This window comes from Pagrus major, chromosome 18 (genome assembly GCF_040436345.1).
Source record: "Pagrus major chromosome 18, Pma_NU_1.0".
In the NCBI taxonomy this organism is placed as follows: domain Eukaryota; kingdom Metazoa; phylum Chordata; class Actinopteri; order Spariformes; family Sparidae; genus Pagrus; species Pagrus major.
The window spans coordinates 25,671,797-25,696,705 of NC_133232.1; the positions used below are offsets into that span (position 1 = coordinate 25,671,797).

At 41.6% G+C, this 24,909-nt stretch overlaps 2 protein-coding genes and 1 pseudogene across 2 annotated transcripts; all 3 read left to right on the forward strand.

Annotated features, from left to right (window-relative positions):
• Nucleotides 1-11,661: 11,661 nt before the first annotated feature.
• Nucleotides 11,662-14,296, forward strand: LOC141012963 (protocadherin alpha-3-like). The gene is made up of 2 exons (XM_073486507.1): nucleotides 11,662-14,031; nucleotides 14,261-14,296. Exons 1-2 carry the CDS (start codon nucleotides 11,662-11,664, stop codon nucleotides 14,294-14,296), a joined length of 2,406 nt encoding a protein of 801 aa, XP_073342608.1.
• A 508-nt stretch (nucleotides 14,297-14,804) lies between these two features.
• On the forward strand, nucleotides 14,805-20,644 carry LOC141012964 (uncharacterized). Its single transcript, XM_073486508.1, has 2 exons — nucleotides 14,805-17,342; nucleotides 18,212-20,644. The coding sequence occupies exons 1-2, from the start codon at nucleotides 14,805-14,807 to the stop codon at nucleotides 20,642-20,644; spliced, it is 4,971 nt and encodes a 1,656-aa protein (XP_073342609.1).
• Nucleotides 20,645-21,596: 952 nt separating this feature from the next.
• Nucleotides 21,597-24,020, forward strand: LOC141012965 (protocadherin alpha-10 pseudogene; annotated as a pseudogene).
• The last annotated feature ends 889 nt before the right edge of the window (nucleotides 24,021-24,909 follow it).

Genomic DNA, 24,909 nt, shown 5'->3' on the forward strand with positions numbered 1-24,909 from the left:
CATTGTTGATTTTGACTTTTTATACTTTTTTTACGTGGTTAGCCAGGTGTGCAGAGTGCAATATCATTAACTATAGAGTAGAGAGTATAATAAGATATGGGATAACAGCCTGGCATGGTAACTTGTCTACAGTTGAGATCAAAGATTGCTCATCTGGTACAGACTGCTATGAATATTAAAATAAAACACTATGAGCAGTACCTTATCTAACTCACATCCTCCACTCAGAGCTCCAGCTTTTACCCTCAGGTCGAATTACTTTCAGGGTACCCCAGAGCAGGATTACTGTAAGTTTCTCAAAACTAACAGGTAATGTAAGATGTTGGCCGCAGGGCCTGTGCAATATGTCGCCACAGACAGAAGATGTGTATGTGTGCCTGAAGACTGTGACATGGAAGATATGTGTTGAGGAGATGCTGACGTATTTTATGGTACTATGTAGTATGTTTTATCTTCTGTGGAACTGCAGGACAACATCCGATACAAATTGTCAGTTTTTAAGGCTTCAACAAGAACAAAATTGTCTGAATACTAACACAGGAATGACTCTGGATGTCTCTTTGAGTATGTTGCACTAGTTGTATTTTGAATTCAGGTCTGCTTAAACTGGGCATAACTTGCCTATGTGAGATGATGGTGATATGTATGTCAGTCAAAAACCATACTGCTGCTGACAGGTTAAAAAGGGAGGCTAGAGAAGAGCCTTTTCTTTGCCACACACAGCATCGTAAAGGTAGCAAAGGTAGAGTCAACTGTGTATTTTGTTGTGGTCTTAACATATTTGTGGGCTTGTCAAACAGCTGTCTAGGCATGTGCGTTTTGTTGTGGTTTTACTACATTTGTGTGCCATGCCTTTGGGCTATTGTCACTCAAGTTTAAGGAAGCGTTTTCAAAAAAGCAATTAGATGAAAGCTCGCAATTAGTCTGGTTGTCAAACTGTAAATTGTCTTCTGTTTAAGTTAAAAATGTTAAAAGTTGCAAGTTTTCACCTGACATCAGTGACAGATTTACCACAAAACAGCCTTTTCTATTAAAAGAAACATGAAATGTGCTCAGCACTGAGCCTGCTCGTTTACAGAAATACATTTCATTGATCTGTGGTCTTTTAGGACTGTGCAGGAAGTAACTGTGCTGATATTATGTGATGATGTGTGAGAGATTGCATGACATAGATACAGTATGATCATGTAGATGCAGAGAAAAAGCCTGTTTTTAACTCTGATTAAAGCTACAGTCTGAAACGTCTTCTCAGTTTTATTCTTATTTCTAAAATGGTCTGAACGTCATTTGGCTCCTTGTGGTCATCTTTTTGAGTGTGAACATGCGAGCTGTTCTGCACACTGGGTGAGTCATCTCATCCCACATGTAGCTTTTCATTTTGCGAAGTTGGTCGGCTGTGTTTATTTTTAGGTGAACCATCTGTCATGACAGAAAAAAATTAAGTCAGGAACTTCAGCATTTAGGGTTAATGCTCGTATTATTCTCTCATTATATTAGGGAGATTTGGTTATGTGATGCCCTGCAGCCAGACTCACTGGCTAGAGTTGTGTATGTGTGTGTTTACATGTGAGTCGATCACAGAATACTCCGACATGTTTCCCGCCATCTTATCTAGTGGGTGCAGTGTATGAATAAAACAATGAGACATGGGTGTGGAAGATGAGTGTTAATGCTGTAAGCCTGACTCATATCCCACTCTCTCCTCCCACCGACTGCCTCTCTCCTCTCTCCCTCTTCCCCTGCCTTTGTTCTCGTTATCACTACCCCACTTTTCTCCAGCCTCGCGTGCTTTCCTACTCATCTTCACCTTTTGTTGGTTTCTTTCCCTTTGCTTTCTTATTTCTTCATTCCATCTCTTTGTTTTCGTATGTCTTCATTCTCTGCCTTACACAAAGAATCTATTTCTCTGATTTTCTTCATCCCTCTCCTCCTCCTACGCATCCCGGTTTCCTCTGGCTGGTACTCTCTCTTATGCCCCCTCCTGTCTCTTCAAGTAACTGCAAGCTGATAGAAAATGGCTGACACCTTTTAGATGCCCTCTCCCTCGTTCTTTACCATATCTCTCACATTTAAGTCTGCTCTTCTTACTTTGGTTGCTAATTGCTATTGGAATACATAGCTTCGTCCATTAGTCTTTACTCAAACATACACCCTCCTTTCTCCTCTCTCTTTCTGACCACAGAGACAGCTTCTCCTCTCTACAGTGCACACAGTTTCTGTGGAAACTGGAGCTGTGAGTATAGCTGGATATGTCAGAGCACCTTTCTCTTCCTCTCATCCTTATGATTGCAGCACAAACAGGGAGATGGGACACCTAAATATGCCTTACCGTGACTCTTCACAGCCTCGGGCCTTGAGCTCAAAGGAAAAAGGCAAACAAATCTGAACCTTTCCCCTGTTACTGTGTGCTTGTGTCCTGTTTATGAACCCAGAGTGACTATTGTGGCGATTTGATGTTGAACCCACTTGGCTTTAACAAATGTAAATGGCTACTGCATATGCAGCGTGAGAAACGTCTGACATACTGATGAGGCATGGCTTTATGTTCAGTAATGTTTTCATACTTCATCCCCCTTTTTGACTTACAAATGTGTCTGTGGGTTTTCACTCTAAATCTTTAGATAAATTGGACATGCTGTATATAACTGAATATAAGAACGTGATTTAAGTTGGTTTGTGTGGGCTTGTGTCAGTGTGTGTGTTAATAAATATGCAATGAAAAGTGACCTACTTTCTGTAATACTACTGAACATTTTGTTCTAATTAGTATTAAAATGACAAACAACTTTATTTTAGTTGTAGATGAGTTTCATGAGGGTTAAGGTTAGGAAAACTGCTGTTTCAGGGTTTTTTAATACTTATTTTGAAAAGGGGATTTATGTGTGATAAGGCTGAAGCGTTACAATATTGCCCCAAACCTTTGTTGATTTAATGCAATGCTAATTAGGATCAACTTGTGCCATATGTACTATATGATACATGTTTTTTTCTGTATTGTTAACTGACTCTGAACTGACAGTGCTTATAAAATCTTGCCTCCTTAAAAAGATGAAGCTCTGCTGGTTCTGGAGTAAAGCTTCAGGCCTTATGTTATGGCTTCAGTTGGTGTGTGTATGTGAGGGCTGCACTATAAGTGATCATGATTTCTACCCAAAAAAAAAACTACTTTTCTTACAAACAGGAGCTTTAAGATACAGTGTGGTATTGCTGTATATAAACACTGTTTAATGGATAATTAATTAGGGCCTTAAGCACAATCCTGTAGCTGTCAGTACAACAATCACATTTGTAATTATTTGATTTAAAGCCAAGGGTATCTCTGTACTTCAGGTGACGATGCTGTTCTGTGAAAGTTATAAATAACATAACTTTTTTCTTGCTGAATGTTGAACTCTGGACCTGCTTTCTTGTTATTTTCAAAGAATACATATGTGAGGTTGCTTATTTTCAGATTCAGCTTTTCCTACATTTTAACATTTCTACATTTAACACCATAGTTTTGGTCACATAAGTGCATGTTACACATTTAAACACTGTGACTATCCATTCAAAGGGTTTCGATATCTTATACTTTCACTGCCAGGGCAATGGCAAAAATGCTTAATTTTCACAAATTTAGTATAAATCGTTATTGTGGGTATTTGACATCATGATGTACTTTCCGTGGAATTAATTGTGCAGCCCCTTGTGCATCTTTCTGAGTCTCTGTCTCATGCAGCTTTTGACCTACAGTCCAGGTCTCAGTGCATCGATGTTAGTGTGTCACACCATTATTTTGCTGCTAAGGTTTATGGTTTTGACATCAGCAGGGTTTAATAGCAGATAACAGGATCAGGTATCACTGAAAAGTAAAACTCCAAACTGAATTGTCCACAGTAGACACTGGGCCAGATAATCTAAGCATCACATTACAGTTAATGAAGTGAGAATCTGCTTAATGTGAATAGAGGAGCAAAACTGATCAGAGACAACAAAGGCGTTAAAAACATGCTTGCAAAATAACAAGCAGAGTTCGGCCTGCTTGTTTACAGACTACTGTAAATGGGGTCTTTGCGATAAGACTGGAGTATAATTGTTCCCTAAGCCCTTGTTTACCCCCTAATGTTCGTCTTAATCCTATCTCACTTTGGTTTGTCCTCTAACTGAGAACTGGAGAAGTAAATTGAGCTTATGGTGCTTCTTGTGGAGCAAAGATATCGAAAGTATGAATTAGAATGAATAATACACTTACTACCCAGTGAAATAGAAATGTAACCCTGCTGAAAATATTACATTTGTGAAAACAATATATTAGATCTCTGTGTACTCTATGGAATTTGTTGTATCAATTAGTTTAAAATCACAAAACATTATCACTGTTCATTCAGGTGTTACCTGGAAATTGCTGTCAAGCTTTCTTTCATTTCTATTACTGCTGTCAATACTCCCAGTTGTCCTGGATTAAGGCTTCTGTAAAGTATGTAAAGCAATAATTCTACTATGTTGCCCCTCTAATGCGATTAGGTGGAATCATCTTAACGATGCCACGAAGAGTAGCTTTGAAAGGGCAACAGCACACAGACAGCAGGCTGGAGTGTCACTCACCCTTAAATTCCAGGCTAATGTCCAGGCTGCTTTTTATTTTTTTTACCATGGTTTCTATCAGTGTAGCAGTGCAGTTGCTTTGGCCTGGTCTGCGGTTATGTTGTTAAAATCAAACGTGATTAATAACCCTCTTTTCATCTGTAATATTTGCATTTGGTGCATGATTTATTGTGGTATATATTCCAGTAAATGTTAGCTGAAGTGAGAGGAGTGTTTTTTAACTTGAAGGTCTTCTGGAGGCTGTAGTTTTTAGAGCTGCTGAATTATACTAAGAGGTGATACTCTACCCACTAAATGGAGCAGCCAAAAACACTACAGCCTCTAAAAGACCATTACGATAAAGCAACATTCTTTTCAAATATTTTCAACAAAAACTGAACATCGTAGCCATCATGAAAGCAGGATTTATTGCAGGGCTGTTGCATCAGTGTGCATTAGTTTTAGCCAGGTGCACCTAATAAAGAGGCAACTCTACCTCTCTCTACACACACACACACACACACACACTCTCTCTCTCTCTAACCAACATACCACACACATACAAGCTAAAATGCACACTCATGTTCCACTTACTTCCTCACCACATTAAGAGGCTTGTGTGGCTACACATGCTAGGCTGACGTCCCTGTAGCTGTTTAAGTTTTGATGCTGATGAGAGTGGAAGATGGTGTTTGCTATTCTCGGAGAGTGGCAGCAACAGAGCCCAGGCTTAAATGATTGGTAGGCAAGTCATTATTTTATAAATAGTTTTATTCATTTTCTGTGGAAAGTGGAGCAACCTCACAAAACCATTTCAACCGTTTCTAACATCAGACTCTCTGCAGGCCGGCACTCTCCTCTATTATTCAGACCCGTTTCTTTTTTTTATATTTAAAGAAATGGGCCAAGCCCTTGCGCAGCAGACCTGCACCTGCAATGCACTTACCATGCAGCACTGACTGCTGCACATCCAGTGCTGCATGACTAATAGGAAAGTAAAAATAGATATTACACAATACTACATTGAAACAAGTATAATTTGCTGATGTATGGATAATTTAAATGAGACACAAAAGAAGTGGATAGACTATGTGTTACAGCTGCAGTTTGCCTTTACAGATTGTCCTAGTAAATTACAATATATGCAGCTGATCTAAAAAGGATACTGGCTGATGGCATTATCTCTCTGTCTTTCCCTCTTTGTTTTGATATGTATCAGACTGGATGAGAATGTGCAGGTATTGTTAAACACATACTCATCTCCCTTCCCATCTGGGACAGTTGACATTTTAATTTCCGCAGGCAGAGGAAGAGTGTGGCAGACACTGAGGCTGCGGGTGTATCTGAAACACTGATACAATTTTTGGAGTGTGTGAGCGTGCTAATCTAATATAATGCTTTATAGCATTGCCTGCCTCTGACATCAGTGTGTGTCTGTGCAATACTGCTTTAAATAACAAAGGAAAGGGTGAAAAGGCTCCCCCTTGTGGCAAAAAAGTGGAATTGACTCGCCACTTCTTTTGTGCTGGAAGTGTGTCTGTGTGTCAATACATTCAATTATTTAACATGTTGCCACTCTGTATGTGGTAGTGTATTGACTGGTATCAGTATTGAGTTTCTGTGTCAGTATTGATCCACAGATAGTGGGTCCTGCCCCATTTTACATTCCGATTTAAGCCAAACACAGTTCACGCCCTCTTCCCCTGTGAACTGTTTGACTGACAAATCTAGGTTATCCATGCCTGACTATAAAGCTAGATTTATTTTTAATCCTAAAAAAATTGTTTGGTTCAGGCTGCTTCTGTGTGTGAGTGACAGACAGATAAGGAGAATAAGGGAGACAGAGAGCATATGTGTCCTTTATATTAAATGTCTGTATAAAATTAGTTAATGTAGACATTGTGGCAAATATATGCATTTTACTTGAATGTAGCACACACTTTTGAGTTTTTAGGGTTGTGATGAGGTAAAAATAAATGCCCTGTCCTTGGCATATGTACTGTGTTCTCATAAAGAGGGGTGCGGACGAGGGGGAGTAGGGAGGGGCGCTGGCAGGGGCTGCATCTGCTTCACCATGGATACAAGAGGGGAGACGGTGAATCAATTACGGGTGCTATCGGCCTGTGCCTTTGTCTCCAGGCACAATGCTGAGCCAATCAGAGTGTCCATTACAGTCACATTGATTCCAGCCAACCAATCAGGTTCCCATGCTACCTTTGCTGTTACTAAAGCTTGCTGTACACCTCCTGTTTCATCGACAGTCTTGATTAATGGTCTGTTTTTGTAAAGTACACCGTGACTGCGCCTCTTCTGTTATACTCTGTTTGCAGCATGAGATGTTTTTAAAGCATTTCTTCATCAAATATGATGCACCTGACATTCTCACTGAGCTATAATCAAATATATATGAATTAAATTTGCACACAGACTTCCTGTTTGTATCTCTTGCCATCTGTTTCTCGCTCTCGCACCTCTCTAACACACACACAAACACATGCAAATCACCCCGTGCCTTCCTTCCTGCAGTTCAACTTGATACAGAGACACTTGGATTAGCTGCTGATTACTCTATTTTCACCATCACAGATTCAATAACATGCCCTGTCTCTGTTGACACTGTGTAATTACTGAAATTGTAATGGCAAAGTTCCATTAAGATGAGGATATTTTTATTTTTTTTTTTACAAACAGTCGGCTCTTTACACTATTGATCATTTTTAAACTCACACAATTAATTAATGTACTTACACTTAATGTAAAAAAGCTGATGTGGGGCATTAAAAGGGAGGATAAAACATCAAATCAAGTGTCAAAGTGTCTGTAAAATTGTATAGAACAAGCAAAGTACTATATATAATATTGACTGGGCATGTAGAGTGACTACATGAATTAAAATCAAAATAATAGTCCTTTCTCCCCCATGGGGCAATGACAGCTTGCGACAACATCAAAGAGAACAATCACTTCAGCAAACAATAGCATGCCGTCTCTCCGGCCTGTTGTTTTACAGTAGAGTAACTAATTATGTGATTTTTGGGCATTGTGCCATTACTTTCCAAATGAGTGAACACTGTGTTGGTGTGTCTCCAGTTTTATCTCAGGGGTATGTGCATGCGTGTGTGTTTGGGCATGCTCCATATTGCTGTGTCCTGGTTTTCATCTTGTTCCGGCTCATGTTTCCCCGACCCGCCCCTGTCCTACTTACTCCAGAAACCAGTGGAGGCGAGCGCAGATTTGGAAATAAATGATTAAGTAGTAGTTGGATTAAATACTAGGAGCGATTCGTCTCCCCCCCACTCTGTTTGATTCAGTAGAATGCACTTGTAGGTTATTTACACACATCTATCTATCTATCTATCTATCTATCTATCTATCTATCTATCTATCTATCTATCTATCTATCTATCTATCTATCGTTATGTTATGGATGAGATCTATGTTCAACTGTTCCTGTGTTCCTATTTGCGTGGCTACAAGTGTGAGTCGAGTCGTCTTGTAAATGGATAGTATGCATTTCCATTTGTGTCTATGCAGGGTTAGGGTCTCTCCTGATTTCTCCAAGAACATCCCTGTCTATTTTTAGACTTCTTTATCTTCCCAGAACCATTTCCTTGCCTCCCCTTCACATTTTACTTCATTTGTGTTCCTCTTCTGCAATTACACTTCCTTATTTTCTGTTTCTATTACATTATGCCAGTCTTGTTGCCTCCTTATCTCTGTTCTTTCCGTTTGCTTTATCAGAGAATCTAAGTCATTAGTGTACTGCTGCAGTTGGGTGTGGTTTCAGTCGCACTGTTTATAAAATCAAGTGCTGCATGAGCCGTGTCACAGCTGTTCACAGGGATTCATTATATGAATAAGGTTCAGCACACAAAGAAAAAGCAAAATGGAATCGATCTGAACAATATAGTGCTAGAAGACACGGAGTAAAGAAACATGCACAAGGAGTAGGTTGCCCCCTTGTGCCGTGATTAGCTCTATTGCACACAAAACAGCACAATGACATCAGTATCTCGTCACATGAAGTGGGATGTAGTGTGTGGACTGCAGGAGTGGGGGTGGTCCCCAGAGCCTTGGCCCACAGAGGGTATTGTGGGTTGGGCATGGCTGAATGCAAAGGTCAGGCTCTCTGTGGGGCTGTGGGGGTGGATAGAGAAGGAGAAGCAGGCGCTGCTGCTAAAGTGGATCTGTCATAGTGAATATGCTGCTGCAGTGCTACATTACCAATGCATGAGCAGCCCAACTGTGGACAGCCTGGTAGGCTATGCATAGGAGTGTGGTTTGAGTTTGTGTGTGTGTGTGTGTGTGTGTGTGTGTGTGTGTGTGTGTGTGTGTGTGTGTGTGTGTGTGTGTGTGTGTGTGTGTTGTGTGTGTGTTTGTGCTTTGTGCCTGTCACAGCGATGTGATCTGATTGGTTCAGTGAGATGAAAAGGCTGTGTGAAAGTGAACACTAGCAGATAAAAATGTGTAAGTGGCTAACAAAATCCAGTGTTCTACTTTCTATATTATCCCATGCCTTTAAAAAATAAACCCATAGGCTTCTACATTAGTGAGGGTGTGTATGTATGCGTGTGTGTGTTTGTGCACACATGCATCATGTCTGTGCCTGAGATGGCGTTGCTATGGAGACAAGAGAGCTGTGCAGAAGGAGAGAGGGAGACTCGCCTTGGAGCATGTTCAGCTAGCACCCATCCCCCATCTACTCACACACAGATGAACAGTACAGTACACACCCATATAACACACACACTTGTTCACAAGCTCACACACACACACACGCACACACGCACACAACCAATGGCTGACATACAAAGAGATATCATAAAATCATGAGGAGGAGAAGGAGGAATAGCAGCTAATTTGGTGACTATACGTGATGGTAGCCCTTTAATAATGCAGTATATACGCCTAAAATACTGCTGTTGACTGCTTCCGCCCATGCCAGCCCCTCCCCTCCCCTCCCTTCACCTACCACTCCCTGCTCCCTCTGCCCCTTTGATCACACTGCTCTGGTGCTCTCCTTCTGCTTCTCCTTGAACTTTATCACGTGATTGCTAAACCACAAACGGAGGGCACACATGTATTTAACCACTAGATTTATTATGCACAGCTCCCTGTGTTCAGGGAGCAAATCCTGTGTATTTTTTCTAAACCACTATTTATTCACTATTAATTATTCAGCAAATTCAATTATCATAACCTCAGGAAATGTGACTTTCATCAATGCATTCACAGTTCATAAATAAAAAGTGATATACTGTCTTTATGAGGGTTGGTTTAATCAACTAAAAGTTATCAATTAAAGAGGCACATATGGCACCGTCTGCGCGTGTGTGTGTGTTTGCTGCATACAGAGCTATTTATAGATTAACTGACCCCTCTGCACTTGCTTCCCAGAGGAGCCGTATCTGACATTGGAGGAGGGGACGTGTGTGTCCAGCATCTTTAATTTCTCCATGACACAATCAGTGTTTCCTCCACATGGTTTACTTGTGGATTGTAAATGCAGACAGTATCATGACTTGGCTTATTATTTCTTGGAGCGTGACTGTGATTACACATTTCAGTGGCTTGTGCATTTAGCCTACAAAATAAGGTCACGGTGTCAGCAGGCTACAAAGCAGGATTCCTGATAAGATTAAAGCTTTTATAAAGTTAAATTCTCTTGACTGTGCTGAAAAAACTGTAGCATCAGAGGTCCATCTGCGTCATGATGATTTTATGACAACGATAATCCAGACTGAAGTACTGTAAGGTTGACAGTGACCTACAAATAAACTATGAATCATTGAATTTCATCATGGGCCGTCTGGGTCTGATGGGCCAGGTGGTCTCTGCGTGTGTGTGTGTTTGTTTGATTCAGTAGAATGCACTTGTAGGTTATTTACACACATACAGTGCCCTTGTAAACAGTGCATACTATTGTCTCTTGCCATACATTAGGGAAATTGAGCACACAGGTCATCCTTTGTGAGCTATTATTAATATTGCATTTTGGGGTTAACGGATGACTACGGCTCAGTGTGTGATGGTTATTAATATTTTCAAATCAAATCATGTTTCCTCCAGAATGGAAATAGGACAGGAGTTTCTGAATCCAGGGCTTAATCCTGGGATTACAAATGAGGGAATGTTCATAAGCTCATGACTACTGTCTCTGTGGAAACGTGGAGAAATACTCAAATACACCGAAATGCACCATAGCACATGGATGCTCCCTCTGTGTTCATGAGCTGTAGAACAATAGGGTTCAATTAACTTCATTTATTGCCCTCAAGGCTGACAATGACAAGAAAGGATTAGGGAGTGATGTGGGAGCAAGGGAAAGTAAATGTTTCTGAATATTTCTAAATATTTGGGCTGTGTTCAGCCATCTACTGCATTTTTAAAAATACACAGTTTGTTATGTCTGAGATCATTATTTATAAAAGTATATGGTTATTCAATAGTACAGTTAAAAAAACATGAATCATAGCTGAAAGTAACTTAACTATTGAGCACAGATTGGCTGACAAAGAACAGGATGCAATTCAGAAATGGCCTCCAATACTTTTCTGACAGCAATGGAAGCCCTACATCACACATCACCAAAACTAACTTTAAACATAGTGTACACAAATATGCTAATTGCTGCCTAAATTCTGCATGCATACATGCAATACATGGGGAAGGAGTGAGGTGGAAGGAGGTGGAGTGAGATTACAGTAAGGACAAGCTCTGGTGTGCTGTCCATGGTGCTGAAATGTGCTGTTCAGCTCTCTCAGTGAAGTTGACATATGATTATCAATATTTTCTGAAGTAAAGTAATGACTGCTGAAGAGGAGGGTGCATTAAATTGTCACCGCTGCCTGCATGTCCCCTGTTCCCCCACGTGGCGCCGCTGTTGATCCATCAGAGACAGCGCTACTCTCTGATAAAACTAGGCCCCTCCCGTTTTCAGGCGACTGGGACATTTTCTCAGTCTTTGTTATAAAGAGAGGACGGTGGAACAAACAGCATTTCCACTCATTCAAAGCCTATCAGAGCTTCCATTTATGAAAAAAATATCTGACCGTGACTGGGAGTCATATCAATGCTTTATTCATACTGGATGGAAACATGTCTTCTCCTTGTAGATGGAGCTATTTCTGGATTTATCTAGGGCTTTTTCTTGTGGAAACGGTGTCTGGGCAGCTCTCATATTCCGTGTCAGAGGAGGTAAACCCGGGGACTCCTGTTGGAAATATCGCCAAGGACCTAAACCTTAATTCACAGGACTTGGAGCACCGTATGTTTCAAATTGTTTCTGGATCAAAGAGGAAATTCTTCGAGGTAAATCTAAAGACTGGTGTTCTTTATGTCAGTGAGAGGATAGACAGAGAGGAGCTCTGCGCGGAGGAACTTAAATGCTCAGTAAGTGTAGAAGCCGTGATAAATAACCCATTGAAGCTGTATCGTATTGATGTAGACGTGTTAGATGTAAATGACAATGCCCCGTTGTTTACTACCAAAGTGCAAAATCTGTTTATCGCAGAGAGTACTCTACCAGGAGTGAAATTCGCATTATCTGAAGCAGCTGATGCAGATGTGGGGAGAAACGGAGTCAGTACTTACAAATTAAGCCAAAATGAACATTTCTCTTTGGCAGTGCACAAAGCAGGTGACAGTGTGTCAGCTGAGCTCGTGTTGCAGAAAGCTTTAGACCGAGAGAAGCAGCCTGTGATCACCATGACTCTGACTGCTGTAGATGGAGGGAGCCCTCCGAAATCAGGCACCTCACAGCTCGTTGTTAATGTTTTAGATATTAATGATAACATTCCGATATTCAGTGAAACGTTGTATAAGACAAAAATTCCCGAAAACACGCCAGTGGGCACAGTAGTGATGGCTGTGAACGCCACCGATGCAGACGAGGGCCTGAACAGTGAGATTGTGTATTCGCTGAGAAGCAAAGATCAAGATCACGTTCTTGATATCTTTGAAATTGAAAGTCAAACAGGTGTCATCAAAGTAAAAGGCAATATAGACTTTGAAGAGAGAAAAGCTTTTGAGATACGTGTAGAGGCCAGTGACAAAGGGCAGCCTCCGATGTCTGCTCATTGTAAAGTGCTGGTAGAGGTGGTGGATCTCAATGATAACGCTCCTGAGATCACCGTGACGTCACTACATGGCACAGTGAAAGAGGACGCTGCTGTAGGCACCGCGGTTGCTCTAGTGTCAGTCCTCGATAAGGATGGTGGGAAAAACGGTGATGTGAAAATTCAAATTAAAAATGACGCTCCCTTCAAACTGGAGCCGAACTACAAAAATTACTTTTCCTTGTTAGTTGACGGGCCGCTGGACAGAGAGAGCGTCTCTAACTACAACGTCACTATAGAGGCCACTGATAAAGGAACCCCGTCGCTCTCGAGCACGAGTGTTCTGTCAATACACGTGTCAGATGTAAATGATAACGCGCCTCTGTTCCCAGAGCCCCAGATTAATGTTTATGTGAAAGAAAACAGTCCAGTGGGAGCAGTTATTAAAACTGTGACAGCAACTGATGCTGACGTTGACCAGAACAGTCAGGTGAGATATTCATTTTTACAAAGTAACACGAACACATTACCGTTTTCTACAATGGTGAACATCAACTCAGAGACTGGAGATATAGTCAGTCTGCAGTCTTTTAACTTCGAGGAGACAAAAACGTTTCAGTTTAAAGTTCAGGCCACAGACTCTGGTGTTCCTCCGCTCAGCAGCAACGTGACTGTGAACGTTTTAATACTCGATGAAAATGACAATAATCCAACAATTCTCGCGCCCTATTCTGAGCACGGCTCCGTTAACAGTGAGAGCATCCCCTATTCTGCTGAAGCGGGATACTTTGTGGCAAAGATCAGGGCTGTAGACGCAGACTCTGGATACAATGCGCTGCTTTCTTATCACCTGTCTGAGCCCAAAGGAAACAACCTCTTCCGGATCGGAACCAGCACCGGAGAAATCAGGACTAAGAGGAGAATGAGTGACAATGACCTGAAAACTCACCCCTTGGTGGTGTTGGTTTCTGATAACGGAGAACCCTCCCTGTCAGCTACTGTGTCTATTGATGTGGTGGTGGTTGAAAGCACAGCTGACATCCAGACTCAGTTCAGACATGTGCCCATAAAGGAGGAGAGCTTCTCTGATTTGAACCTGTATCTGCTGATCGCCATTGTGTCGGTGTCAGCCATCTTTCTGCTCAGTCTCATCAGTTTAATAGCTGTCAAATGCCACAGGACAGACGGCAGTTTCAGCAGGTACGGCGCCCCAATGATCACCACCCACCCTGACGGGAGCTGGTCTTACTCCAAATCTACTCAGCAGTATGACGTGTGTTTCAGCTCAGACACGCTCAAGAGTGACGTAGTGGTTTTCCCCGCACCGTTACCGCCTCTAGATGCGGAACTGATCAGTATTAACGGAGGAGACACTTTTACCAGAACTCAGACTTTACCCAACAAAGAGAAGGTAAGAAAACTTTATAAAAAAGCAAGATGTTTCACTTAATGTGTACTTTTTGGGAGCCAGCGGCTAAGATCATTTCCCTCTGTGTTCTTTTGGTCTTTCATATGAAATGATATATTGTAGTAAGCATTGTATTGTGTTTGTAACTGTGTTTTTAAATATGTAAAGTAAATCAACTATTGACAATACTGGAGTTAACATAAAGTAAGCCCCTCATTCATTCTTCTAACAGCGCTTCAGTATGTCGTTGTCCATGGTGCTGAAATAAGCGCACAGTGTCTTGTGTCAACGTTGCTTGTTTGCAGTCTGGAGGGTGCAAAACTGATTTCAGACATTTAATCTACCAGAAATAATACATCGTGCGTTGTCCTGATGGTACCCGGCATATTCACTGGAGCTTTGTTACCATTATATATTTTTATTGATACATAATGTACAACATATTTCACCACATTTAAAAGTGTCTCTTGATATTTGAATTACCTTCATTTATAGACCAAAGAGAAACAGAGATGGCAGTAATGTTTATTTGCATTTTTTTATTTGTATCTTACTTTGCTGTTGAGATGTAAATGAGGCAGTTGGATCGTTTTTGCTGTCCTGTGTTGTATCACTTCTTGTTAGCTGCATGTTGAACTGAATGTTCAGCAGAATGTAGGTGATTAATCTGTTTTTGGTAGTGGATGTAATTGTTTCAATTGGCCACACGGGGACATTGTAGACCATCACATTTTGATGCTCTCTCGGTTGCTTCAGGCTCCTCCCAGATAGAGAGGATGATGATGCTTCTCGGGGCTTTGTTACAAAGAGGCACAGAGCAAGAATGGGTTGTACGACAATCACTGTGTCTGTTAGCCCTTAAAGAGGAAGGAAACTGGTTCGGTATTTTTGGAGACTGGAATCTATATGCTCTGTTCACGTTGGATAAAAACATGTCGAAGCAGAGGATATGGAGCCCTTTTTGGATTTATATGATCGTTGTTCTTTTGGATTGCTGTTGGGAAGCGGTGTCTGGGCAGCTCTCTTACTCTGTATCAGAGGAGGTAAACCCGGGGACGTCTGTTGGAAATCTCGCCAAAGATCTAAATCTTAATGTTCACGACTTGGAGGCACGTATGTTTCAGATCGTGAGTGGATCAAAGAGAAAATATTTCGATGTAAATCTGAAGACGGGGGGTCTTTATGTGAATGAAAGAATAGACCGTGAGGAGCTTTGTGCAAAGGCTGCAAGATGTACCGTCAGTGTAGAGGCCGTGATCAACAATCCACTGAAGCTTTACCGTTTGGAGATTAATATACTCGATATAAATGATAATGCACCGTATTTCCCAGAGAATCTGCAGTCTCTTGACATTGCTGAAAGTACAGTGCCAGGGGGGACATTTGGATTTATCGGAGCGTCGGATCTCGATGTTGGTAAGAATAGTGTTAGTACGTACAAACTAAGTCAAAATGATTATTTCTCTTTGGACGTTCACAAAGCAGGAGAGAGTGTGTCTGCACAGCTCCTGCTTCAGAAAGCTTTAGACCGAGAAAAACAACATACTATTAGACTCACAGTAACTGCTGTCGATGGAGGAAATCCACCCAAGTCAGGGACGTCTCAGATCATTATTAATGTTTTAGACAATAACGACAACGCTCCGGTTTTCAGTAGTTCTTTGTACAAGGCACGCATATCTGAGAACTTACCAGTAGGTAAAACTGTTATAGTTCTGAATGCAACAGACGCTGATGACGGATTAAATGCTGAAATAGAATATTCATTGAGAAGTAAAGGTCAGAATCATGTTTTAGATTTGTTTCAAATTGATTCTAAAACAGGTGCGATTTTAGTCAAAGGTAAGATAGATTACGAAGAACATCCTGCGTTTGAGATTCACGCACAGGCAAGTGACAAAGGGCAGCCTCCGATGTCTGCTGATTGCAAGGTGCTGGTAGAGGTGGTGGACCTAAACGACAACGCTCCTGAGATCACTGTGACGTCACTGCTAAACACAGTGAAGGAGGATGCAGAAGTAGGTACTGCTATTGCACTTGTTTCTGTACTGGACAAAGATGGAGGGAAAAACGGGGCTGTAAAGGCTGTTATTACAAATGATGCCCCCTTTAAATTAGACACAAATTATAAAAACTATTATTCGTTAGTAGTTAATGGTCCACTTGACAGAGAAACTACAGCAGAGTACAATGTCACTATCGTAGCAACTGATGAAGGGACTCCACCTCTCTCCAGCACCAGCACAGTGACTGTTCATGTTTCTGATGTCAATGATAACCCGCCTCGTTTCTCAGAGCCGCTCATTAATGTTTATGTGAAGGAGAACAGTCCAGTAGGAGCAGTTATTAAAACTGTGACAGCAACTGATGCTGATATCAATCAAAACGGTCAGGTGAGCTATTCATTTTTACAAAGTAACACGAACACATTACCGTTTTCTACGATGGTGAACATCAACTCAGAGACTGGAGATATAGTCAGTCTGCAGTCTTTTAACTTCGAGGAGACAAAAACGTTTCAGTTTAAAGTTCAGGCCACAGACTCTGGTGTCCCTCCGCTCAGCAGCAACGTGACTGTGAACGTTTTAATACTCGATGAAAATGACAATAATCCAACAATTCTCGCGCCCTATTCTGAGCACGGCTCCGTTAACAGTGAGAGCATCCCCTATTCTGCTGAAGCGGGATACTTTGTGGCAAAGATCAGGGCTGTAGACGCAGACTCTGGATACAATGCGCTGCTTTCGTATCACCTGTCTGAGCCCAAGGGAAACAACCTCTTCCGGATCGGAACCAGCACGGGAGAGATCAGGACTAAGAGGAGAATGAGTGACAATGACCTGAAAACTCACCCCTTGGTGGTGTTGGTTTCTGATAACGGAGAACCCTCCCTGTCAGCTACTGTGTCTATTGATGTGGTGGTGGTTGAAAGCACAGCTGACATCCAGACTCAGTTCAGACATGTGCCCATAAAGGAGGAGAGCTTCTCTGATTTGAACCTGTATCTGCTGATCGCCATTGTGTCGGTGTCAGCCATCTTTCTGCTCAGTCTCATCAGTTTAATAGCTGTCAAATGCCACAGGACAGACGGCAGTTTCAGCAGGTACGGGGCCCCAATGATCACCACCCACCCTGACGGGAGCTGGTCTTACTCCAAATCTACTCAGCAGTATGACGTGTGTTTCAGCTCAGACACGCTCAAGAGTGACGTAGTGGTTTTCCCCGCACCGTTACCGCCTCTAGATGCGGAACTGATCAGTATAAACGGAGGAGACACTTTTACCAGAACTCAGACTTTACCCAACAAAGAGAAGGTAAGACAAGTGTGATAAACAATTACCTTTTAAACAATTACTTTTGGATAATTTTGCACATTGTATTCATAAATGTGTTTGTTGGCTTTCTGTTGAAATATAAAGTGTTACAAAAACCAGAATAATGACAGTATTTGAAGGTGTATGTCGCTGACCATGGTTCTGAAATGAGCACCACAGTGTGTTGTGTTTTGGCCGGAGAGTGCAACGCGGATAAATTGTTTGAAGCGTCATTTCCTGCCATGTATATTTCGAATTTATGACAACTTTCTAGCATAAGATGCAAACGAAGTTTTATCACATTTAGAGAAGGCATTTCACTTATCTTAGCCTATTTTATGACCTTCATTTTCTTAGTTTTTTTTTTTACTTTTTTCTTTTGGGAATAGGGAGCTTAAACAATATGTCTCCGGCTAATCAGTAACAGATGAGTGTCCATTGGTCTGGTTTAAAAAACAAGGCAAACGTTAGAAAACGACAGAGAAGGAAAATCTGAGAAAATTACATGAGATTTCGTTATGATTGGATGACAAAGTTGAAAAAATGTATTCAAGTTACTATGAAATGGTCCGTTTTCCCAGAGGGTTGGTCAATCAATTGTTGTTGTCTAAGGTTGCATGCACTTACTGTACATGACCACACGGGGACACTGTAGACCATGACATCTGAACGTTATTTCAGGAGGCACAAGACTCCTCCCAGAAACACAGGATGGGGATGATGATGTTTCCCTCGGCTTTGTTACAAAGAGACGGAGAGCGAGAGAGAAAAGGGCGAAAGACATTTTCCAACTGGCTCATAAAAATGCAAGAAACTGGAATCATATACTTGACTCTAAATATGACTGATTGACGGGAGGTTGGACTGAGATTCATGCCTTTATCGGGTTGGATATAATTATGCATTTCTCAAGAAGAGCGAGGCTTGTTCGGATATATCTCGTGGCCGTGCTGCTGAATTATTGTTGGGAAGCGGTGTCTGGACAGCTCTCGTATTCCGTATCAGAGGAGGTAAACCCGGGGACTACTGTTGGAAATATCGCCAAGGATCTAAATCTTAATGTCCAGGATTTAGAGTCTCGCATGTTTCAGATCGTTAGCGGATCAAATAGAAAATATTTTGATGTAAACCTGAAGACTGGTGTTCTGTATGTGAATGAGAGAATAGACCGTGAGGAGCTTTGTGCGAAGGCTGCAAAATGTACCGTCAACGTAGAGGCCGTGATCAACAATCCACTGAAGCTTTACCGTTTGGAGATTAATGTACTCGATATAAATGACAATGCACCTGTTTTCTCTGAGCAGCTGCAGACACTTGATATTGCAGAAAATACTTTACCAGGCGTGAAATTTGGACTGATAGAGGCATCGGATTTGGATGTTGGCAGAAACGGTGTAAATACCTACAAGCTCAACAATAATGACTATTTCTCTTTAGAAATACACAAAGCAGGAGACAGTGTGTCTGCAGAGTTAGTACTGAAGAAATCTTTAGACCGCGAGCATGACTCTGTTATAAAGCTCACACTGACTGCAGTCGATGGAGGAAATCCATCCAGATCAGGAACCTCACAAGTTATTATCAACGTGTTGGATAATAACGACAACCATCCTGTTTTCAGTAGACCTTTATACAAAATTCAAATTTCTGAAAACCTGCCGACAGGATCTACTGTGATCATACTGAATGCAACAGACGCTGATGAGGGTTTAAACAGTGAAATAGAGTATTCTTTAAGGAAAAAAGGGCAGGATCGTGTTTTAGACTTGTTTCAAATTGATGCTAAAACAGGTGTGATCTTAGTCAAAGGTGAGATCGACTATGAAGAAAATCCTGCGTTTGAGATTCACGCACAGGCCAGTGACAAAGGGCAGCCTCCGATGTCTGCTCATTGTAAAGTGCTGGTAGAGGTGGTGGACCTAAACGACAACGCTCCTGAGATCACTGTGACGTCACTGCTGAACACAGTGAAGGAGGATGCAGAAGTGGGTACAGCTATTGCACTCGTCTCTGTACTGGACAAAGATGGAGGGAAAAACGGGGCTGTAAAGGCTGTTATTACAAATGATGCCCCCTTTAAATTAGACACAAATTATAAAAACTATTATTCGTTAGTAGTTAATGGTCCACTTGACAGAGAAACTACAGCAGAGTACAATGTCACTATCGTAGCAACTGATGAAGGGACTCCACCTCTCTCCAGCACCAGCACTGTGACTGTTCATGTTTCTGATGTCAATGATAACCCGCCTCGTTTCTCAGAGCCGCTCATTAATGTTTATGTGAAGGAGAACAGTCCAGTAGGAGCAGTTATTAAAACTGTGACAGCAACTGATGCTGATATCAATCAAAACGGTCAGGTGAGCTATTCATTTTTACAAAGTAACACGAACACATTACCGTTTTCTACGATGGTGAACATCAACTCAGAGACTGGAGATATAGTCAGTCTGCAGTCTTTTAACTTCGAGGAGTTAAAAACGTTTCAGTTTAAAGTTCAGGCCACAGACTCTGGTGTCCCTCCGCTCAGCAGCAACGTGACTGTGAACGTTTTAATACTCGATGAAAATGACAATAATCCAACAATTCTCGCGCCCTATTCTGAGCACGGCTCCGTTAACAGTGAGAGCATCCCCTATTCTGCTGAAGCGGGATACTTTGTGGCAAAGATCAGGGCTGTAGACGCAGACTCTGGATACAATGCGCTGCTTTCTTATCACCTGTCTGAACCCAAAGGAAACAACCTCTTCCGGATCGGAACCAGCACCGGAGAGATCAGGACTAAGAGGAGAATGAGTGACAATGACCTGAAAACTCACCCCTTGGTGGTGTTGGTTTCTGATAACGGAGAACCCTCCCTGTCAGCTACTGTGTCTATTGATGTGGTGGTGGTTGAAAGCACAGCCGACATCCAGACTCAGTTCAGACATGTGCCCACAAAGGAGGAGAGCTTCTCTGATTTGAACCTGTATCTGCTGATCGCCATTGTGTCGGTGTCAGCCATCTTTCTGCTCAGTCTCATCAGTTTAATAGCTGTCAAATGCCACAGGACAGACGGCAGTTTCAGCAGGTACGGGGCCCCAATGATCACCACCCACCCTGACGGGAGCTGGTCTTACTCCAAATCTACTCAGCAGTATGACGTGTGTTTCAGCTCAGACACGCTCAAGAGTGACGTAGTGGTTTTCCCCGCACCGTTACCGCCTCTAGATGCAGAACTGATCAGTATTAATGGAGGAGACACTTTTACAAGAACTCAGACTTTACCCAACAAAGAGAAGGTAAGATTAAAGTTACATTAAGTACTGGTTGTGCTTGTTTCGATTAAGAATTTGTTCCAACATGGCGACATTTACACTGACTTTTGTTTTCAGTTCAAACGAAATTAATAACAAGGATATTAAATCAAGGTCACTGAGTTTTTTTAGTTTAATATTGTACTCTGCAATCTGCTGTTAATTTTCTGATATCTCATGAATTTCATTGATTTTTGCTGCTGACAAATGTGTTTGTCGCTGTCCGTGGTGCTGAACACAACTTTGTGAAGTTGCTTCCAATTCCAAGAACATGGTGCAAAACAAAACATTATTGACGTGCACAGTGTTGTAAATGCACGCATACATACCTTTGGCATTTACACTGGAACAATATGTTTCAGATTTCACATATCTGCAAAGAAACCTCTTTTGATTCAATATTTGCTTGTACTTTGCTCCTCGGTTTAAAAACAAAAGTTGGCCAGTGTATTTTAGTATGTAGACTTACTAAATCTCACTGTCACTGCTGTAAGGGTAAGGGTTTTGCTAGACAAGTCAGTTATTTTCTAAAAGATGATGTAATCTAAAGAAGGTTTCAGTCATAAAGTGTTAATTTTTCCACCAATGGGATCAACGTTTCTTTCACACTTTCATTGTGGCAATCTCTTCATATTTAAGGTGAACTGAGATGTTTTCTAGTTTCCAGTGTTATCATATCTTGTGTAGCATGTAGGGATGACTTACGTCCACATGGGGACGCTGTAGACCACCACATTTAGACGGTCTCTTCGGTGGCTCGGGGCTCCTCCCAGATTCAGTGGATGATGTTTCTGTGGGCTTTGTTACAAAGAGAGGTCGGACGACAAAGGACGGCTGTCTTGTTGGTCGTGAAAATGCGGAAAGATTTGTTTGAAATATTTCGTTCTTGATCTCGATCTTGGGGTTGTTTTGCCGTATTGCCCAATTTTGCCTTCATGCTCTTTCAACGTGTGGAATAATGCATTTACCGAGCAGGACGAGCTCTGTGTGGATATATCTCTTGGCCGTGCTGCTGGATTGTTACTGGGAAGCGGTGTCTGGGCAGCTTTCTTACTCCGTCTCAGAGGAGGTGAATCTGGGGACTGTTGTCGGAAATATCGCTAAAGACCTGAACATCAATGTCCAGGATTTGGAGTCCCGCATGTTTCAGATCGTTGCTGGATCAAAGAGAAAATATTTCGAGGTAAACCTGAAGACTGGTGTCCTGTACGTTAATGAGAGAATAGATCGAGAGGAACTCTGCGGAGAAGAGCCCAAATGTTCACTCAGTGTAGAAGCAGTTATCAATAACCCATTAAAACTGTACCGGATTGAGATTATTATTTTAGATGTGAATGATAATTCTCCGTCATTTCTCAGCGCTTCACAGGTAATCGACATTACAGAAAACACAGCAGCAGGGGCTAAATTTCCCTTGCACCCTGCTGACGATGCAGACGTCGGCAAAAATAGTGTAAACACCTACAAGCTCAGTCAAAATGAACACTTCTCTTTAGATACACATAAAGGAGAAAGTGCTACCCCAGAACTACTGCTTCAGAAGGTTTTGGACAGAGAAAAACAATCTGTTATTAGTCTTATTCTGACTGCTATTGACGGTGGATCTCCTCCTAAATCAGGCAGTATGACTATAATAGTGAATGTGTTGGACATTAATGATAATCCTCCACTTTTCAGTCAAACTCTGTACAAAGCCAGCGTGTATGAAAATGCAAAGACAGGCACATCGATAATAACACTAAATGCTACTGATTTAGATGCAGGCCAAAATGCACAAGTGTTATATTCATTTAGCAAAGTAGGCCGAGGGAAACAAACTGATCTGTTTGCTATCGATGAAAAAACTGGAACTGTAACAAATAAAAAGAACATCGACTTTGAAGAAAATAATGCTTTTGAGATCAGAGTACAAGCCAGTGATGGGGCAGTGTTTCCGATGACCTCACACGCTAAATTATTGATTGAAGTTTTAGATGTTAATGACAATGCCCCTGAAATTTCAGTGACGTCATTACTAAATGCGGTTAAAGAAGATGCGTCCATTGGCACCGCCATTGCACTTGTTTCAGTACTTGATAAAGACGGAGGTAAAAACGGGATGGTGAACTGTAAAATTTCCAACAACGTCCCTTTTAAATTAGAGTCAAATTATAAGAATTACTATTCGTTGGTGGTGGACGGTCCTCTAGACAGAGAGAGCGCATCTCAATACAACATCAGCATCACTGCTACTGATGAGGGCAGCCCCCCACTGTCCAGCACGAGCGTTATTAATGTACACGTGTCTGATGTGAATGATAACGCACCTCTGTTCACAGAAAACATAATCAATGTATATGTGAAAGAAAACAGTCCAGTGGGAGCAGTTATTAAAACTGTGACAGCAACTGATGCTGACGTTGACCAGAACAGTCAGGTGAGATATTCATTTTTACAAAGTAACACGAACACATTACCGTTTTCTACAATGGTGAACATCAACTCAGAGACTGGAGATATAGTCAGTCTGCAGTCTTTTAACTTCGAGGAGTTAAAAACGTTTCAGTTTAAAGTTCAGGCCACAGACTCTGGTGTCCCTCCGCTCAGCAGCAACGTGACTGTGAACGTTTTAATACTCGATGAAAATGACAATACTCCAACAATTCTCGCGCCCTATTCTGAGCACGGCTCCGTTAACAGTGAGAGCATCCCCTATTCTGCTGAAGCGGGATACTTTGTGGCAAAGATCAGGGCTGTAGACGCAGACTCTGGATACAATGCGCTGCTTTCTTATCACCTGTCTGAGCCCAAAGGAAACAACCTCTTCCGGATCGGAACCAGCACCGGAGAGATCAGGACCAAGAGGAGAATGAGTGACAATGACCTGAAAACTCACCCCTTGGTGGTGTTGGTTTCTGATAACGGAGAACCCTCCCTGTCAGCTACTGTGTCTATTGATGTGGTGGTGGTTGAAAGCACAGCTGACATCCAGACTCAGTTCAGACATGTGCCCATAAAGGAGGAGAGCTTCTCTGATTTGAACCTGTATCTGCTGATCGCCATTGTGTCGGTGTCAGTCATCTTTCTGCTCAGTCTCATCAGTTTAATAGCTGTCAAATGCCACAGGACAGACGGCAGTTTCAGCAGGTACGGCGCCCCAATGATCACCACCCACCCTGACGGGAGCTGGTCTTACTCAAAATCTACTCAGCAGTATGACGTGTGTTTCAGTTCAGACACGCTCAAGAGTGACGTAGTGGTTTTCCCCGCACCGTTACCGCCTCTAGATGCGGAACTGATCAGTATTAATGGAGGAGACACTTTTACCAGAACTCAGACTTTACCCAACAAAGAGAAGGTAAGAACATATTTGCATTCGATACTTATGGTCGAGAATGGATAAATGTCCCATTGCACTTTGTTCTAGGTAAGATAATTAGTTGCGCCATGCTGCAGTATTGGTAAAGTTATTTTTAAAAAGAGTCTTACTAGTCCTATGTAGGATTCAAGAAACCGGTATTTCATGGACTGTCCTCTTCAATTCAGAAGGAAATGGTGTCACTTAAAAGTTATCAATGTTATTGAGTCTATAGTTTGATATTGTAGACGTTAGCTTGCTGTTCAATTGTTGTTTTTATTATTTATTTTTTAATTTCAGTCATTTTGGCTGCTGATTCGCAGTCTCAGTGCCGGTCGCTATCCGTGGTGCTGAAAACAACTTTTGTTAAAAAACCTACAATTCAGAGAACATGTTGCAAAAGAAAACGTAATTGAAGTGCACAGTGTTTTGAAATACAATTACACATATCTTTGGCATTAACAACTTACAATGTGGTACAGATTTCACAACATTTCCATTAGAAAACTCTTTTGATTCAATCTTAAGAGTCAACTTCCTTTAGATGAATAAAAGTCAGTGAGCATTTCATAATGCCCACTCACTGCCAGTACTGGAAGGCTTTTGTTTGAGGATTAAGTGAATTTCTAAAAGAGGCTGTAATTGATAATATTAACATTATATTACAGAATTGTTCTCTTAATCAGTGGACTGAACCTTCGGGTTTTATTTAACCTTTTGACTTTTGCAATTGCTTAATGTTGAAAGACAACTGAGAATGTTTTCCACTTTCCAATGTCATTATGTTTGATATGGAGTGTACGTATAGATTATGTCCACATGGGGACGCTGTAGACCACCACATTTAGACGGTCTCTTCGGTGGCTCGGGGCTCCTCCCAGATTCAGTGGATGATGTTTCTGTGGGCTTTGTTACAAAGAGAGTCGGACGACAA